The sequence below is a fragment of the Tamandua tetradactyla genome, chromosome 7 (assembly GCF_023851605.1).
Source record: "Tamandua tetradactyla isolate mTamTet1 chromosome 7, mTamTet1.pri, whole genome shotgun sequence".
Taxonomy (NCBI): Eukaryota; Metazoa; Chordata; class Mammalia; order Pilosa; family Myrmecophagidae; genus Tamandua; species Tamandua tetradactyla.
The window spans coordinates 70,150,080-70,168,700 of record NC_135333.1 but is presented as its reverse complement, the minus strand read 5'-3'; the positions used below and the strand labels follow the sequence as shown (position 1 = coordinate 70,168,700).

Genomic DNA, 18,621 nt, shown 5'->3' with positions numbered 1-18,621 from the left:
TAAAGCAAAGAAACAAATACCTTATGAAATATTGATTCCTCAGCTTCAAATAACAAAATAATGTAGACAGAGGCTTTAAAGCATGGTTTACATCTAGCTTCCACATGTAAGCTTCCTTCTTATTCAGCATAGTTATATTTGACTTACTTGCAAAATTTTAAGCCCTTTCTTTTTTTTTTTATTAATTAAAAAAAAGAATTAACAAAACAATTAGAAATCATTCCAATCTACATGTACAAACAATCAGTAATTCTTAATAACATCACATAGTTGCATATTCATCATTTCTTAGTACATTTGCATCGATTTAGAAAAAGAAATAAAAAGACAACAGAATAAGAATTAAAACAATAATAGAAAGAAAAAAAAACAAAAAAAAACAAAAACAAAAAACCTATACCTCACATGCAGCTTCATTCAGTGTTTTAACATAATTGCATTACAATTGGGTAGTATTGTGCTGTCCATTTCTGAGTTTTTATATCCAGTCCCGTTGTACAGTCTGTATCCCTTCATCTCCAATTATCCCTTCTCTTTTTTTTTTTTTTTAATTAACGGAAAAAAAGAAATTAACCCAACATTTAGAGATCATACCATGCTACACATGCAATCATTAATTCTTAACATCATCACATAGATGCATGATCATCATTTCTTAGTACATTTGCATTGGTTTAGAAGAACTAGCAACATAACCGAAAAAGATATAGAATGTTAATATAGAGAAAAAAATAAAAGTAATAATAGTAAAATCAAAACAAAACAAAACAAAACAAAAACCTATAGCTCAGATGCAGCTTCATTCAGTGTTTTAACATGATTACTTTACAATTAGGTATTATTGTGCTGTCCATTTTTGAGTTTTTGTATCTAGTCCTGTTGCACAGTCTGTATCCCTTCAGCTTCAATTACCCATTGTCTTACCCTGTTTCTAACTCCTGCTGGACTCTGTTACCAATGACATATTTCAAGTTTATTCTCGAATGTCCGTTCACATCAGTGGGACCATACAGTATTTGTCCTTTAGTTTTTGGCTGGATTCACTCAGCATAATATTCTCTAGGTCCATCCATGTTATTACATGGTTCATAAGTTTATCTTGTCTTAAAGCTGCATAATATTCCATCGTATGTATATACGACAGTTTGTTTAGCCACTCTTCTGTTGATGGAGATTTTGGCTGTTTCCATCTCTTTGCAATTGTAAATAATGCTGCTATAAACATTGGTGTGCAAATGTCCGTTTGTGTCTTTGCCCTTAAGTCCTTTGAGTAGATACCTAGCAATGGTATTGCTGGGTCGTATGGCAATTCTATATTCAGCTTTTTGAGGAACTGCCAAACTGCCTTCCACAGTGGTTGCACCCTTTGACATTCCCACCAACAATGAATAAGTGTGCCTCTTTCTCCGCATCCTCTCCAGCACTTGTCATTATCTGTTTTGTTGATAATGGCCATTCTGGTGGGTGTGAGATGATATCTCATTGTGGTTTTGATTTGCATTTCTCTAATGGCCAGGGACATTGAGCATCTCTTCATGTGCCTCTTGGCCATCCGTATTTCCTCTTCTGAGAGGTGTCTGTTCAAGTCTTTTTCCCATTTTGTAATTGGGTTGGCTGTCTTTTTGTTGTTGAGATGAACAATCTCTTTATAAATTCTGGATACTAGACCTTTATCTGATATATCATTTCCAAATATTGTCTCCCATTGTGAAGGCTGTCTTTCTACTTTCTTGATGAAGTTCTTTGATGCACAAAAGTGTTTAATTTTGAGGAGCTCCCATTTATTTATTTCCTTCTTCAGTGCTCTTGCTTTAGGTTTAAGGTCCATAAAACCGCCTCCAGTTGTAAGATCCATAAGATATCTCCCAACATTTTCCTCTAACTGTTTTATGGTCTTAGACCTAATGTTTAGATCTTTGATCCATTTTGAGTTAACTTTTGTATAGGGTGTGAGAGATGGGTCTTCTTTCATTCTTTTGCATATGGATATCCAGTTCTCTAGGCACCATTTATTGAAGAGACTGCTCTGTCCCAGGTGAGTTGGCTTGACTGCCTTATCAAAGATCAAATGTCCATAGATGAGAGGGTCTATATCTGAGCACTCTATTCGATTCCATTGGTCGATATATCTATCTTTATGCCAATACCATGCTGTTTTGACCACTGTGGCTTCATAATATGCCTTAAAGTCAGGCAGCGCGAGACCTCCAGCTTCGTTTTTTTTCCTCAAGATGTTTTTAGCAATTCGGGGCACCCTGCCCTTCCAGATAAATTTGCTTATTGGTTTTTCTATTTCTGAAAAATAAGTTGTTGGGATTTTGATTGGTATTGCATTGAATCTGTAAATCAATTTAGGTAGGATTGACATCTTAACTATATTTAGTCTTCCAATCCATGAACACGGTATGCCCTTCCATCTATTTAGGTCTTCTGTGATTTCTTTTAGCAGTTTTTTGTAGTTTTCTTTATATAGGTTTTTTGTCTCTTTAGTTAAATTTATTCCTAGGTATTTTATTCTTTTAGTTGCAATTGTAAATGGGATTCGTTTCTTGATTTCCCCCTCAGCTTGTTCATTACTACTGTATAGAAATGCTACAGATATTTGAATGTTGATCTTGTAACCTGCTACTTACTTTGCTGTACTCATTTATTAGCTCTAGTAGTTTTGTTGTGGATTTTTCCGGGTTTTCGACGTATAGTATCATATCATCTGCAAACAGTGATAGTTTTACTTCTTCCTTTCCAATTTTGATGCCTTGTATTTCTTTTTCTTGTCTAATTACTCTGGCTAGAACCTCCAACACAATGTTGAATAATAGTCGTGATAGTGGACATCCTTGTCTTGTTCCTGATCTTAGGGGGAAAGTTTTCAATTTTTCCCCATTGAGGATGATATTAGCTGTGGGTTTTTCATATATTCCCTCTATCATTTTAAGGAAGTTCCCTTGTATTCCTATCTTTTGAAGTGTTTTCAACAGGAAAGGATGTTGAATCTTGTTGAATGCCTTCTCTGCATCAATTGAGCTGATCATGTGATTTTTCTGCTTTGATTTGTTGATATGGTGTATTACATTAATTGATTTTCTTATGTTGAACCATCCTTGCATACCTGGGATGAATCCTACTTGGTCATGATGTATAATTCTTTTAATGTGTTGTTGGATACGATTTGCTAGAATTTTATTGAGGATTTTTGCATCTGTATTCATTAGAGAGATTGGTCTGTAGTTTTCTTTTTTTGTAATATCTTTGCCTGGTTTTGGTATGAGGGTGATGTTGGCTTCATAGAATGAATTAGGCAGTTTTCCTTCCACTTCGATTTTTTTTAAGAGTTTGAGGAGAATTGGTACTAATTCTTTCTGGAACGTTTGGTAGAATTCACATGTGAAGCCATCTGGTCCTGGACTTTTCTTTTTAGGAAGCTTTTGAATGACTAATTCAATTTCTTTACTTGTGATTGGTTTGTTGAGGTCATCTATGTCTTCTTGAGTCAAAGTTGGTTGTTCATATCTTTCCACGAACCCGTCCATTTCATCTAAATTGTTGTATTTATTAGCGTAAAGTTGTTCATAGTATCCTGTTATTACCTCCTTTATTTCTGTGAGGTCAGTAGTTATGTCTCCTCTTCCATTTCTGATCTTATTTATTTGCATCCTCTCTCTTCTTCTTTTTGTCAATCTTGATAGGGGCCCATCAATCTTATTGATTTTCTCATAGAACCAACTTCTGGTCTTATTGATTTTCTCTACTGTTTTCATATTTTCAATTTCATTTATTTCTGCTCTAATCTTTGTTATTTCTTTCCTTTTGCTTGCTTTGGGATTAGTTTGCTGTTCTTTCTCCAGTTCTTCCAATTGAACAGTTAATTCCTGCATTTTTGCCTTTTCTTCTTTTCTGATATAGGCATTTAGAGCAATAAATTTCCCTCTTAGCACTGCCTTTGCTGCATCCCATAAGTTTTGATATGTTGTGTTTTCATTTTCATTTACCTCGAGGTATTTACTAATTTCTCTTGCAATTTCTTCTTTGACCCACTCGTTGTTTAAGAGTGTGTTGTTGAGCCTCCAGGTATTTGTGAATTTTCTGGCATTCCGCCTATTATTGATTTCCAACTTCATTCCTTTATGATCCGAGAAAGTGTTGTGTATGATTTCAATCTTTTTAAATTTGTTAAGACTTGCTTTGTGACCCAGCATATGGTCTATCTTTGAGAATGATCCATGAGCACTTGAGAAAAAGGTGTATCCTGCTGTTGTGGGATGTAATGTCCTATAAATGTCTGTTAAGTCTAGCTCCTTTATAGTAATATTCAGATTCTCTATTTCTTTATTGATCCTTTGTCTAGATGTTCTGTCCATTGATGAGAGTGGGGAATTGAAGTCTCCAACTATTATGGTATTTGTGTCTATTTCCCTTTTCAGTGTTTGCAGTGTATTCCTCACGTATTTTGGGGCATTCTGGTTCGGTGCATAAATATTTATGATTGTTATGTCTTCTTGTTTAATTGTTCCTTTTATTAGTATATAGTGTCCTTCTTTGTCTCTTTTAACTGTTTTACATTTGAAGTCTAACTTGTTGGATATTAGTATAGCCACTCCTGCTCTTTTCTGGTTGTTATTTGCATGAAATATCTTTTCCCAACCTTTCACTTTCAACCTATGTTTATCTTTGGGTCTAAGATGTGTTTCCTGTAGACAGCATATAGAAGGATCCTGTTTTTTAATCCATTCTGCCATTCTATGTCTTTTGATTGGGGAATTCAGTCCATTAACATTTAGTGTTATTACTGTTTGGATAATATTTTCCTCTGCCATTTTGCCTTTTGTATTATATATATCATATCTGACTTTCCTTCTTTCTACACTCTTCTCCATACCTCTCTCTTCTGTCTTTTCGGTTCTGACTCTAGTGCTCCCTTTAGTATTTCTTGCAGAGCTGGTCTCTTGGTCACAAATTCTCTCAGTGACTTTTTGTCTGAGAATGTTTTAATTTCTCCCTCATTTTTGAAGAACAATTTTGCTGGATATAGGAGTCTTGGTTGGCAGTTTTTCTCTTTTAGTAATTTAAATATATCATCCCACTGTCTTCTAGCCTCCATGGTTTCTGCTGAGAAATCTACACATAGTCTTATTGGGTTTCCCTTGTCTGTGATGGATTGTTTTCCTCTTGCTGCTTTCAAGATCCTCTCTTTCTCTTTGACCTCTGACATTCTAACTAGTAAGTGTCTTGGAGAATGCCTATTTGGGTCTAATCTCTTTGGGGTGCGCTGCACTTCTTGGATCTGTAATTTTAGGTCTTTCATAAGAGTTGGGAAATTTTCAGTGAAAATTTCTTCCATTAGTTTTTCTCCTCCTTTTCCCTTCTCTTCTCCTTCTGGGACACCCACAACACGTATATTTGTGCGGTTCATATTGTCCTTGAGTTCCCTGATACCCTGTTCAAATTTTTCCATTCTTTTCCCAATAGTTTCTGTTTGTTTTTGGAATTCAGATGTTCCATCCTCCAAATCACTAATTCTATCTTCTGTCTCTTTGAATCTATCATTGTAGGTATCCATTGTTTTTTCTATCTTTTCTACTTTGTCCTTCACTTCCATAAGTTCTGGATTTGTTTTTTCAGTTTTTCTATTTCTTCTTTATGTTCAGCCCATGTCTTCTTCATGTCCTCCCTCAATTTATCGATTTCATTTTTGAAGAGGTTTTCCATTTCTGTTCGTATATTCAGCATTAGTTGTCTCAGCTCCTGTATCTCATTTGAACTATTGGTTTGTTCCTTTGACTGAGCCATATTCTCAATTATTTGAGCATGATCCGTTATCTTCTGTTGGCGTCTACGCATTTAGACAGATTTCCCTGGGTATTGGATCCAAAAGTTTGGAAGATTTTTCTGTGAAATCTCTGGGTTCTGTTTTTCTTATCCTGTCCAGTAGGTGGCGCTCGTGGCACACGTTTGTCTGCGGGTCCCACCAGTAAAAGGTGCTGTGGGACCTTAAACTTTGGAAAACTCTCGCCGTCTGAGGGGTTCGCTAGCCGAAGCGTCTTGAGCCGGCCGGGGGTCCGAACGCAGGGAGGTTTGCTGGCCGCCGCAGCCCGGGAAAGAGCCCGTCCGAATTTCCTAGTCGGCCCTGGGTGACAAGCGTGGCGGGAGGGCGCCAGCGGCAGCGGCCCACCCGAGAGAGTGCACGTTCCCCGGAAGTCACGGGTTTGGCAGGGGCCTCCCCCACCCGTCACCATTCTCCGCGGCCTGGGGCTTTCCGATCCAATTCTCTCAGTTGGTCTGGGGGGCTGCGCGTGGTGTGGGCGCCAGCCGCCTTGGTTTCAGGGGACCGCCTCTCCAATTCTCCCAGTCAGCCCGGGAAGGGGGAAGGGAGTAACTCCGGCCGCTTGCCGCCCCGCCCGGTGAGGCCTGCGCGCCTCGGCAATCTCACCCGAGCTGCTTCTCTCAGCCAGCCAGCCGTTCCAGGATGGGGTACGCTGTCTTTTTTATCTCTGTTGTGGCTTTGGGCACTTTCTGTATCATTTCTACTCCCCTAGTAGCTGTCCTGGGGAAGAAACTAAGATCCGCGCGTCTTACTAAGCCGCCATCTTCCAGGTAGCCCCTGATAAATTATTTTGATACTCAAATTATTTAATCTTGGCCTTGGAGTCCCTTCAAGTTGACCATTTTAACTTTTAGTAGTGTTTTTTTTTATTACATTTTCTTTTCCTTTGCTTTAACAAGCCTGTTTTCCCTTCATCTAGGAAGACCTTCAGATTTAATCATCAGTAATTACTGAGCTTTCGCTCATTGTTCGCACATTGTCTTTTTCTCTCTTAAGTATACCATGGACACAGATTCTTATTCAGCTTAGAGAAATTTCTAGGGTAGAGCATTCCTCAAGAATATAGCTGCCTTTGAAAATCTAATATCAAGGAAAATAGAAAGATGAGGGAATGTTTATTAAACTTCCATTAGGCATAATAATTATTTCCTTTAGGGCATGCAGTACCTTGCTAAATTGTTATTTGAATGAATAAAAACAAATTGAGAAATTTCACATCATACACTGATCAAGTGATCTCAACCTATTTATAGAGGTCTCTACTACACTGCTTTTTTTGGCTGTTACTTGCTCAATTTCCTTTTTTCTTTGCCCCATTTCCCAGGGTGAATCAGAGGAAACTCCAGTCTTTGAAACACACTTCTTCTTGAGTTAACACGTTTATATTGGAAATTTCTGATCTCACCAGAATAGGCAAAATTAGTTCTTAATCACAAGTACTTCTGAATATATTCCTCTATCCACCAGATATACCCTGGAAAGAAATAAAAAGTTTCAGGACCTCACAATTATTGGACAATAAAGGAGTTAATACACAATGGAGGTAGAAAAAACTCAAAGTAAACATGAGTACATTTTCTCCTTTCAATTTTAAAATGGCAGGTAGATTCATGACTATTTAAAATATGAACTGATAGTAATTTAAAGATTGAGGATGATCATGGGGAAGCAGAGGTAGAAGGAAATGAGCATGACATTGGTTAGGAAGAAGGCAAAAGACAGATCCAAATGAAATGAATAATAGAAAATTCTATACAAAATTTAGATTAGACCAAGAGAGGAGAAAAAGAATATAAAAGATAAAATGATGGAAACAGAGAGTAATTTGGGAAGATCCTTTTAAAGGGAAGAAACAAGGAAGATATAAGAAACATTCATTAGACTTATCGTATATCAAAGGCTCTTTGTCTCATTTGATGTTTTACTTAAGCTATATGAATGGATTTTTATTGAGAAAAAAATTAAACAAAGTTTTTGTGAAATATATAGAACTAATGTAGAAGTACATAATTTAAAAATTAAAGTTTCTTCTCTTTTCACCACCCTGCCATGGCAAACTTCAGTAGGACCACACTGTACAGTGGTCCTGAAAAACACCTTTTTATGTGACAATATATCTTGAAGATTTTTAAATGTCATTACATGCTGATCTACATGACTATTTTATCATATCATTTATCTACATGAGAATTTTATCATATGGATTCACATAATTTACAATTTTGACAGTTGATTATATGCATGTAAGAATTAGATTTCCGTATTTTTTTCTATTTTCTAGAAGTATTGCAACGACTATCCTTTTATGTAAATAAGTTCCATTATTTCTCTAGGATAAGAAAAATGAAAATTTTTTGGCAAATGTAGTACATTTAAAAATTGATAAATGCTACTAAATTGGTCCTTCTGAAAAGGTTCTGTAGTTTACAGTCCCAGCAGGAACATGTATTTTTCCATTTCACTTGGGTCTTGCCAACACTGCATAGTTTCAATTTATTTTTAAAAATCTGATACGTGAAAATTCATAACACAGCATTTAGTTTACATTTCTTCTGATTGAACACACTTTTATTTATTTAATAGCCAGTACATTTTTGTTCAGTGAATCTCTGGCTTAAATTTTTGCTTATATTTCTGGTTGAGTTTTGAAAATCTTCATATATTCTGATATTACCACTGTGGTGTGGTAAAAACTTTTTCTTCCATATGTTCCTTGTCTTTTAACAGTTTGTTATATAGATATTTTAGCCTTTTGTAGTGAAATTGTCAATTTTTTATGGCTTTTGTGTTTTGTGTCTTGCTTATAAAAGCCTTTCTACTTCAAAATTACAAAATAATTGTTTTCATTTTTCCTTCTTATTTATTGCTTATCTGTAGACTCTAAAATTGATTTGTTCACAGAAAATCTCTAGCTGTCCTCTAGATCTAAAATATTTTGGATGCTCTCATATTTTGCTTGCACCATGGTAGCATTAGCTTCTCTATCTCTGGTGACTAAGATGGGGATAACCATTAAAATTTCTGCCCTAGCAGAAGGAGATCAGCATTTCCAACTGATCCTGTGGAGTATTGCCCTTGTTTTCATCTTACTTCTCAGTGTCTGTTTTATTGCAAATTGTGTGGGTAAGTTACTGGCAAAGTAACTAAGGGCTGGCAAAGTTACTCTCCTTGAATTATTTTCCCAAACAAATTTCATAAAGACTCTAAGCCTTTTGCGATCTTGATTTCCCCCAACATCCTGAATGCTTTAAAGCATCCTTAACCCCTTCTGGATCTTGGATTTAAAATTCAGAGCTAGATATTTGACCTACTATTTTTTGATAGTGCTACTTTGTGCCAGGGAATGAAGATACCACTAAGAGAGTGAAAACAGAAAGCCATAGAAGAAGATGTTTGTAACACATATAATTAGTAAAGGATTAGTATGCAGAATATATAAAAATTCTTTCAAATTGATCAGAAAAATATAGACAATACAATGGAAAATGAGCAAAGTCTTGCCTAGGCACTATACAAAAGAGAAAATGAAATGGCTAATAAATGTATACAAAAATGTTAACCTCATTCATTATCAGAGAAATGCAAATTCAACTCTCAATAAAATACCATTACTAAAGCCAGGATGGCATCAATTAGAGTCTGATGCTAGCGAACGTTGCTGATGCTGTGGCGCAATTGGACTTCTGCATTGCTACTGGTGGAGTGTGAAGTGGTAAGACCACCCTGGAAAAGTTTGTCACTCTTAGGGCTGGCAATATGTATATTCTATTTCCAGCAATTCCACTGCTGGGTCTATACCCTACAGAAATGCTTATGTATGGATGCTGTGCTAGGATGCATGTACAAAAATGCTCACAGCAGCACCGCTCACAATAGCGCAACACTGGAAATAATGAAAATCAGAAGCAGAATGGATAAATACATTTTAGTGTATTAAGATGATAAATCATTGTTTGCTGTAATTTGAAAATGGACAAACTACAACTACATGCAAAGGCATGGATATAGTTCAGAAACGCAATGTTATAGACACAACAAACACGAAGTTAGACCCAAAAGAATACAACCTGTACAATTCCAGTTATATAAAGTTCAAAAGCAGGTAAATTTGATCTATATGGTTTAGGGATACGTTGGTAGGTCATAAAATTATGAAGTAAAGCAAAGAAGTGATTACATTAAAAGCCACACCATGGTTACCTTTAAGGAGTGGGATGTGTTTGGGATATGCTTGGGTTGTTGGCAATGTTTTATTTCTTCAGCTTATGTTTTTTCACTTTTCTACATTTGGTTAAGTTTTACAGTGAAAATGTTTAAAAATAAATAAGTGCAAAAGTTTCATAAAACTTTGCAAAGCTATCCCAGTGTTCAACAAAAATCTCCAATCACACAAATTCTGATAGAAGAACTGCACATAAATGTCTGCAAAACCATCCCCATAAAGCATGTGATAACTAAAATATTGATTTACAACCAATTACTTTCAACCAATTGATCTGGAGCTGGAATAAAGGAAATGGACAGGAAGAAAAGAGAATGTGGGAGCTTTCAGAATCAGGATAAGAGAAAGCTTAGAGAGGTCACCCCCTGTTTCTCTAATGAAGTGATCATTGAAGGCAAAGGAACTAAGTTTTTTTTCTTCTTGACAGTAACCCATCACAACTTTCTATGCTGTAATGTAGGCACAGAAGTAGGGTTCAAGTTACCAGTGTACCACACGAAGGTGATATGTACCAGAGAGAAATCAGAACTGAGCGGTACAAAGAGCAGAGGGTGAAAGAGAATTGCTTTCTTATTTTCTTTTCCATTCGAATTCATAATCTGATTTAAAGAACATCAGTAGTAAATGAAGAGAGATTAAAATAACACAAGATGAAGTTCTGGCATGAGGGTAAATATCAGCAAGTTGAAATAGAATTGTTTCTCATGACTTTATTCAGTTGATTAATAAGAGAGTGTAATTTAACTTACTTATGGGCTACTTTAGGTTTCTGAAACATAACATTAATTTAATTCCATTTTCCCTCAATTCAGACACATCATAAGGACAGTTGTCTCCTAGAATATATAGTTGTGCTGAAGTGTCTTTATTTTCATATTCTGGTATTTGTATAGACCCATTTAGGGAGAATGGAGAAATGCTTGCTGGGTTTTTTTTTTTTTTTGCCTCTTTCAGATAAACTCTCTTTGGAAACATTTCAAATATGAAACTAAATACAGGAGCATTTAATAGTGATAATGCATTCTACACACAATTACAGAGAGTACTTTATAATTTTCTCTCAGCTGTTCTATGATTCAGATATTTTGGTTTTCAGAAGATGTCTAGAAATGTAATTTTCAGGATATGTTTGTGTGTGTGTGTGTGTGTGTGTGTGTGTGCATGAGAGAGAGAAAGAGAGAGACAGAGAAAGCTTTTGGTAATCCTGGTATTATTCCCACAATAATTGGGAGAATTGGATGTTAAGTAGTAGAATACTTATGTAATCTCTCACAGATGAAATGTACCCTGTAACTATTTTCCACTTCACTTTTCATCTGAGGGAGCACCTTAACTTGCTGTCCTGCTGACTGGAAAGTGTACCAGTCTCACTGCTATTTTCCTCTTCATGACAACAAGACCTGGGCCGAGAGTGAAGAGGACTGTATCAGGATGGGGGCTCACCTGGCGACCATCTGCACAGAGGCTGAGCTGGTATTGTTGGGGGTTTCACATCACTGTTTCACTGCTATTTTGACATTCTTTGCAGAGAAAGAGGCGTTTGCTATGCTCTGTTGTGCTTCCATGCCTTTGCTTAATCTCTTCCATCTGCCTGGGAAGACTTTTCTTTCTCTCAGTTTTTGTCAGGTGGTCAACTACATCTGGTCTTTCCAGATTTAATTCAGGTGTTATTTCCTCCAAAAACTTCCCCAACTATCTCCCTACTCCTCCCTTCCTATTCTAAGTTTGAGGAACCTTGGCAGACACGGGAATAATTCTCCCTCCAGTGGAAAGTAATTGCCTGTTGACTCCTCTTCTCCTCTACTGACTCCTGTCTTCTATTGAGGGCTGAGGACATGCCTTCTTTGCATCTCCAGCCAGACACACAGCCTGGGTCTGGATTAATGCTTGGTGAATAAGTGAATAAAGGAATGGTTAATCAGGACTGGAATATGTTCTCAGGATAAAGCATAGGGAAATAGTTCAGATGTGTGATTCTAATAATGAAGTCTTAAGGTAAATTCAATTATTCAAAACCGAATTGATTTCCTCATGTAACATGTGTTTGCATGTGTAGCAGGAGTCCAGTTCTATTCTATTCTTGGTCAGCAGGGTTTCCTGGAGGATTCCATCTCCTTGGCTTTGCAGTGTAGAGGTTTACTGAGCTTTGGAATAAAATGAAATCTAATGAAAAACAAAGTAGGTGATTTTAAAAACAAAAGCTTTTAGAAAACACAGTCATAGTAAGCACTGTGCTAAGAGATTTACAAGCATGATCTCACTTAATCCTAATGGTGATTTAGTGAAGTAGTGCAGGTGCCCTTTCGGAGAGGAGAAAATCAGGATTGGGTGAGATTAGAGCTTGTTAACCTTGCACAAACTATACAGAAAATGCCAGAGGCAGGATTTGAAAACAGATCTATCTGATGCCAAAACTTTTGTGTTTCACTAAGTAGTCTCTTTGACCTCGTTTCTCTTTTTCCAACTTAACAATCCTCTGATAAGTGGAAGTATGTTTATTTTTTATGTAGAATTTTATTTTTCAACTTTTGGATAGATGATTTTCCTATTTCCTGGGACTTACAGATCAGAACACTAAAGGCCAGTGGCACTGGGTGGACCAGATGTCTTTTAACCCACAGATGGTGTGAGTATATTGACTGGGACTAGGGGGCTTTATAGGCAAAGGTGAGATAGGATTCCTTTTGGGATGGACCATATCCATGTAAAAATGTTTACTTGGCATAGAACAATATGTTGAGTAAATTCTACATGCTGTATGTCAGGTACTGATCCTGTGACTTAGGTGGAATATCCAATATTCAATACAACTTAAATGATAGAACAGATAGCATGGGAGTAGTGTGAAAAATTATCTTAGACTTCACATTTGCGGAAAATAGCAGTATAAGAGAAAAAAATGTTGTTTTTATTTGTATGCTGTATAGAGGGGTCACATTTCATTATTTTTCCATGTGAATGTCCCATTATTTGCAGCACCATTTGTTAAATTTTTTTGTGTTTGTTTTTGGTTTGTTTGTTTGCTTATTTGTTTGTTTTTTTGGGGGAAGTGCATGGGCCTGGAATCAAACCTGGGTTTCCCACATGGCAGGCTGAGAATTCTACTGCTGAACTACACTCACATCCCCTGAAAAGATGTTTTTGAAACAATGATATAACCTCATCATTTCCTTCCTCCAAACTAGTGCTGTCTAAATAAAATATAATGCAAGTCACATGTATAATTTTTAATTTTCCAATAATCACGTCAAGAAAGTAAAGTGAAACCTAACGCATCCAAATATTATCATTTCAGCATGTGATCAATATAAAAATATTACTGAGACATTTTGCATCCTTTTATCATTTGAATCTTCCAAACAGGGTGTGAATTTTACCCGTAAAGCACATCTCAATATAGAGAAGTCACATTTCAAGTTCTCAATAGCTGCAGGTGGCTTGTGACTATTGAATTGGGCACTGCGCCTCTGAATTGTTCACTAGGGGCATTTTCCCTGCATTGTCTCTGACTTATGGTTTAAATCATTTTTTTTTCCTTTCAGATTTTGGCATGAGGGTGAACCCAATAATTATCAGCAAGAAAACTGTGTTGTCTTTGTTACCAAACAAGATAAATGGACGTGGAATGATTTTCCTTGTAACCTTAAGACAAGTAGGATTTGTAGGTTACCTGGAACAGTAGTCGACTAGAAACCTCCTAAACTGTCCTTGTGATGGGAACAAAAAAGAGGAGCTAACTGGATGAGGGGACCATTGGAGGAGAGCATGCACACTGGGTTTTAAAGCATTTTTCAATCATGCTGGCTTTATTTATCTCTGATTCAGTCTAGACAATTGTGATTTTGTGGGGTGTTATGGTGGAATCATCTTTTCTGTGAGAATCAGTTTTTCATTATTTTTGCTTTCTTGATAGGATTTCAGGGTATTTATTTCTCAACTGGTATGCAGTGATTACAAATATAACAAAATGGTTTGAATAATGGTGTACTCTTTTTGTCATTTTTCCATGGCTCAGACTCCTAGCTCTTAAAATTGAAAGTCAAGATATTCGGACTGGTAGTGGAGCACTGTTTTTACATTTTTTTATATTCAAAGCATCACAAGCACTTAAAGTTCTTAAACACAATTTTTATTGTCTGATGCTTTATTTTCTGACTTTTAAACAACGTCAACCATTTAGTTCAACATTCCATGACCTAAATTTTGCCACAATAATGGTATAGAATAGCTCTGAATTATGGGTATTACATAGATAGGAAGAAGTCCATATACCTTTTGAAAACACTTTCTCAACCCTAAATATCTTCTAGAAGCAGGGAGTCTTGAGCTGAATTAATTTTTGGGTAAATTTTGCTAATTTATGACAGAACCTGGACTATGGCCCAGATGTACCATTCAGAATAGTTGAAATGTCTTCCCTTTGGTATTGTAATAAAGCCCACAGGGGTGATTAGACCTCTTTACTTGTCCGAAAGATGGATAAATTGTTTAATAATTTGAAGCTCATTGTATTAGTGTTTTTATTTTAATTTGAATCAGAAATAAACATATTTTGAATCCATGTGTGTAAATAACATGTTTCCTTAGAGCTATATAGTGCTACTTCTAACCAGCAAGGGAATCATGTTTTAGCAACCTGAAATGATGCTTTTGTGATGTATTGCTTTTTTGTATTATTAACTGTGTAACAATAACCTCTAAATTCAACAGAATATGATGGTCTGTGTTAGTCATGGTTCTCTAGAGAAACAGCACGAACAGGAGATATCTGTAAATAAGAAATTTATAAAGGTGTCTCATGCAACTGTCAGAATGGAAGAGTCCAAAATCTGTAGGGCAGGCTGTGTGGCTATCAGCTCCAATGAAGAGTCTGGATGAGGCTTGCTGGCTGAAGAAACAGTGAAAGAGACTTTCTTTTTCCTTTAACTGATTGGATTTATCTCACTGTGGGGGGCACATCTTAGTTGATCTCGTATGTAATCAGCCACAGATGCAATCAGCTGACTAACGACTTACTCAACTCATCACAATATATCCTTGCAGCAATGATCAGGCCAGTGCTTTCCTGACCAGACAATTGGGCATAATCATTCCTCATTTCTGTAATGGTCATGTGGTCATAGCTCATATTTATCACTATCTTCTACTACCCATTCCATGTTCCCTTTATCCTCAGCAAGCACTTCAGCTGGCTGTGGTTCTTTGCCAGGTGGGGTGAACTAGATCTTTGTTCCCGAAGTTTCTGGGCCATTGGTAGTCTGCCTGGATTGGGTTGTTGCAGTTTTCCATTGACTTTAATCACAGGGCATGGTAACACTAAGAGACACCCTAGGGGATTTCCTGTATTCCAGGAAAACTCTTCTCTACCTCCATTGTGTAGTTGCAGTTCTATTTCTCCCTGATAGTCAGGAGTGTTCTCCTGTTAGAACAGTAATTTCCTTCTGTGCCTCTTGATTCAGTGACATGGCAAGCTCAAAGTGGCCAGGTGGCAGTCTTAATTTCCAGTTCAATGGAATTATTGTTATGTCTCCTGAAGGAACACTCCTCCTTTCAGAACTCTGACATGTAGACCAGCAGAGCTTAAGGTTTCAAGGATGGAAAGCAAAAATTTTCCTAGTGGCTCACTAAGGGTGATAATGAATGGTGCCACTCCCATTTCCACCCCTTGATTCCTGGACCTGTGAATCTTGGCTATGGGAGGAATAGCACCATACAGTGGACGCTGATTCAGACTATACACAGATTCCTGGAGAACACTGCCCCAGCCCTGTAAGGTGTTGCCAACTAGTTGACACTGCAGTTGGGTTTTCAAGAAGCCATTCCACTGTTCTATCACACCAGCTTCTCTTGATGATGGAAAACATGGTAAGACCAGAGAATTCCATGAGCATGTGCCAATTCCTGCACCTCATTTGCTGTGAAGTGGGTTCCTTGATCTGAGGCAATGCTGTGTGGAATAATATGACAGTGGATAAGGCATTCTGTAAGTTCATGTATGGTACTTTTTGTAGAAGTATTGCATGCAGGAAATGCAAACCCATATCTGGAGTAAGTGTGTATTCCAGTTAGAACAAATCACTGCCCCTTCCATGATGGAAGTGGTCTAATGTAGATAGCAGGCTGATCACCATGGGGAATGGTGCCATATTGGGAACATAGTGTGGATTTTTGCTATTGGCAGATTGGGCACTCAGCAGTGGTCATAGCCAGGTCAGTGTTGGTGAGTGGAAGTCCGTGTTCTGAGCCTATGCATAATCTCCATGCCTACACCATACCCACTTTGTTCATGAGCCCACTGGGCAATGGCAGGAGTGGCTGAGGAAAGAGGATGACTTGTGTCCAGAAGAGTGTCATCTTATCCACTTGATTATTAAAATCTTCCTCTGCTGAAATCACCCTCTGGTGAGCATTCACATAGAATGCATATATCTTCAAGTTCTTTACCCACTCAGAAAGGTCTATCCATGTACCTCTTCCCCAGACCTCTTTATCACCATTTTTCCAATCATGCTCCTTCCAAGTCTCTGACCATCCAGCCAAACCATTAGCAACAGCCCATGAGTCAGTATACAAATGCACCTCTGGTCTGTTCTCTTTCCAAGCAAAATGAAAAAACAGGTGAACTACTCAAACTTCCATGCACTATGAGGTTTTCTTACCACTGCCCTTTTAGGACATCTACCTCTGTACATCATGCAGAACCATCTCTAAACCAGGCCTGAGTTTTCTCTTCCTCAGTTAACTGACTGTAAGAAACTCCTCTAGAGGTCATAAACAAGGTGGGCATGGCCACCATAATGGATAGCAGACTCAAAGCAACAGTCAAAATAATCTGACTCACAGAGCCCAGCGGCCTTGGCTAGTAGATCAAGGGGTACTTAGAAGTATAATAGATGGACGGTCTACTAAATTCTTGTTTGAACTTTATAAGCAGAATAGTTCTAGGTCAAGTGAACAGAAGTCTAAGTTGAATTACAAAAACAGAATCATAGCTCCTTAATCAACTTCCAAATTTGAAACAGTTTACAGACCCAGAGCTCCTTGAATGAGGAAGTCCTTTGGGGAAGGACCCTTTTACACTGCCCAAAATTTACGCTGTTAACGTTCCTCCCAGCCTTCCCCAAGGAGACCTATGGCCTTTCACCACAGTTACTGTGCACTGGGGAAAAGGAAATTATCATATATTTGGGGGATTACTAGACACTGGCTCAGAAGTTATACTAATTCCAGGAGACCCAAAATGTCACTTTGGTCCACTAGTCATAGTAGGGGCTTATGAAGGTCAGATGATAGATGGAGTTTTACTCAGGACCATCTCACAGTATGTCTAGTGGATTCCTGGACCCATTCTGTGGTCATTTCCCCAGTTCAAAAATGCATAATTGGAATCAACATACTCAGCAACTGATGGAATTCCCACATTGGTTCTCTGATCATGGAGTGAGGGCTATTATGGTAGGAAATGTCAAGCGGAAGCCACTAGAACTGACCCTACCTAGCTACATAGTGAATCAGAAGCAATAATGGATTCCTGGGGGGGGGGGGGGTGCAGAAATTAGTGGCACTCTTAAGGATTTCAGGATGCAGAAGTGGTTATTCTCACCACATCCGCATTCAACTTTCCTATTTGGCCTTTGCAGAAAACAGTTGGGTCTTGGAGGATGACAGTGGATTATCACAAACATAACCAGGTGGTGACTCCAACTGCAGCTGCTGTTCCAGATGTATATCATTGCTTGAGCAAATCAACACATGACCTGGTACCTGGTATGCAGCTATTGATCTGGAAAATGCTTTTTTTCTCAATAACTGTCAGTAAGGACCACCAGAGACAGTTTGTATTTAGCTTGAAGGGCCATCAATATACCTTCACTATCCTGCCTCAGGGGATATCACTCTCAACAGCCTTATGTTACAATCTTGTCCACAGAGACCTTGATCATCTCTCCCTCCCATAAGACATTGCACTGGTCAATTATATTGATGTTATCATGCTGATTGAACCTAGTGAGCAAGAAGTAGCAACTACTTGGCTTATTGGTAAGGCATTTGCATATTGGAAGATGGGAGATAAATCCAGCAAAAATACAGGGCCCTTCCACCTCAGTGAAATTTATGTGTCAAGTGATGTGAGGCATGTTGAGATATCCCTTCTAAGGGAAAAGATAAGCTGTTGCATCTGGCCCCTCCTATGACCAAAAAGGAACACAACACTAGTAGGCCTCTTTGAATTTTGGAGACACATATTCCTCATTTTGGTATGTTACTCTAGCCCATTTACTAAGTGACCAGAAAAACTGCTAGTTTTGAATGGTGATCAGAGCAAGAGGAGGCTCTGTGTAAGCTGCTCTGCCACTTGGGCCATAAGATCCAGCAAATCCAAAGGCCTGGGCTGAGCTGCAAGTGCTGACAGAATCTAATGGTGATATTTTTAGTATGTCTTTTGCCAACTCTCCCCATGGACTGTCAGTGCCATCTTGATTATTGGAAATGAAGTCATTAGTGCCTCTGATCCTAGTCAGACTAGAAAACCAGTTTTAAAAATTCATTTTTAAGATCTTGTTTCTCAAGAACCACT

General features: G+C 37.7%; 1 protein-coding gene across 1 annotated transcript; it reads left to right on the top strand.

Annotated features, from left to right (window-relative positions):
* Window positions 1-7,358: 7,358 nt before the first annotated feature.
* CLEC4D (C-type lectin domain family 4 member D) lies at window positions 7,359-13,999 on the top strand. Its single transcript, XM_077167904.1, is given in 6 exon segments — window positions 7,359-7,380; window positions 8,852-8,944; window positions 10,471-10,578; window positions 11,365-11,516; window positions 12,554-12,669; window positions 13,586-13,999. Coding segments are annotated over 6 exon segments (639 nt in total). The 3' UTR covers window positions 13,734-13,999.
* The last annotated feature ends 4,622 nt before the right edge of the window (window positions 14,000-18,621 follow it).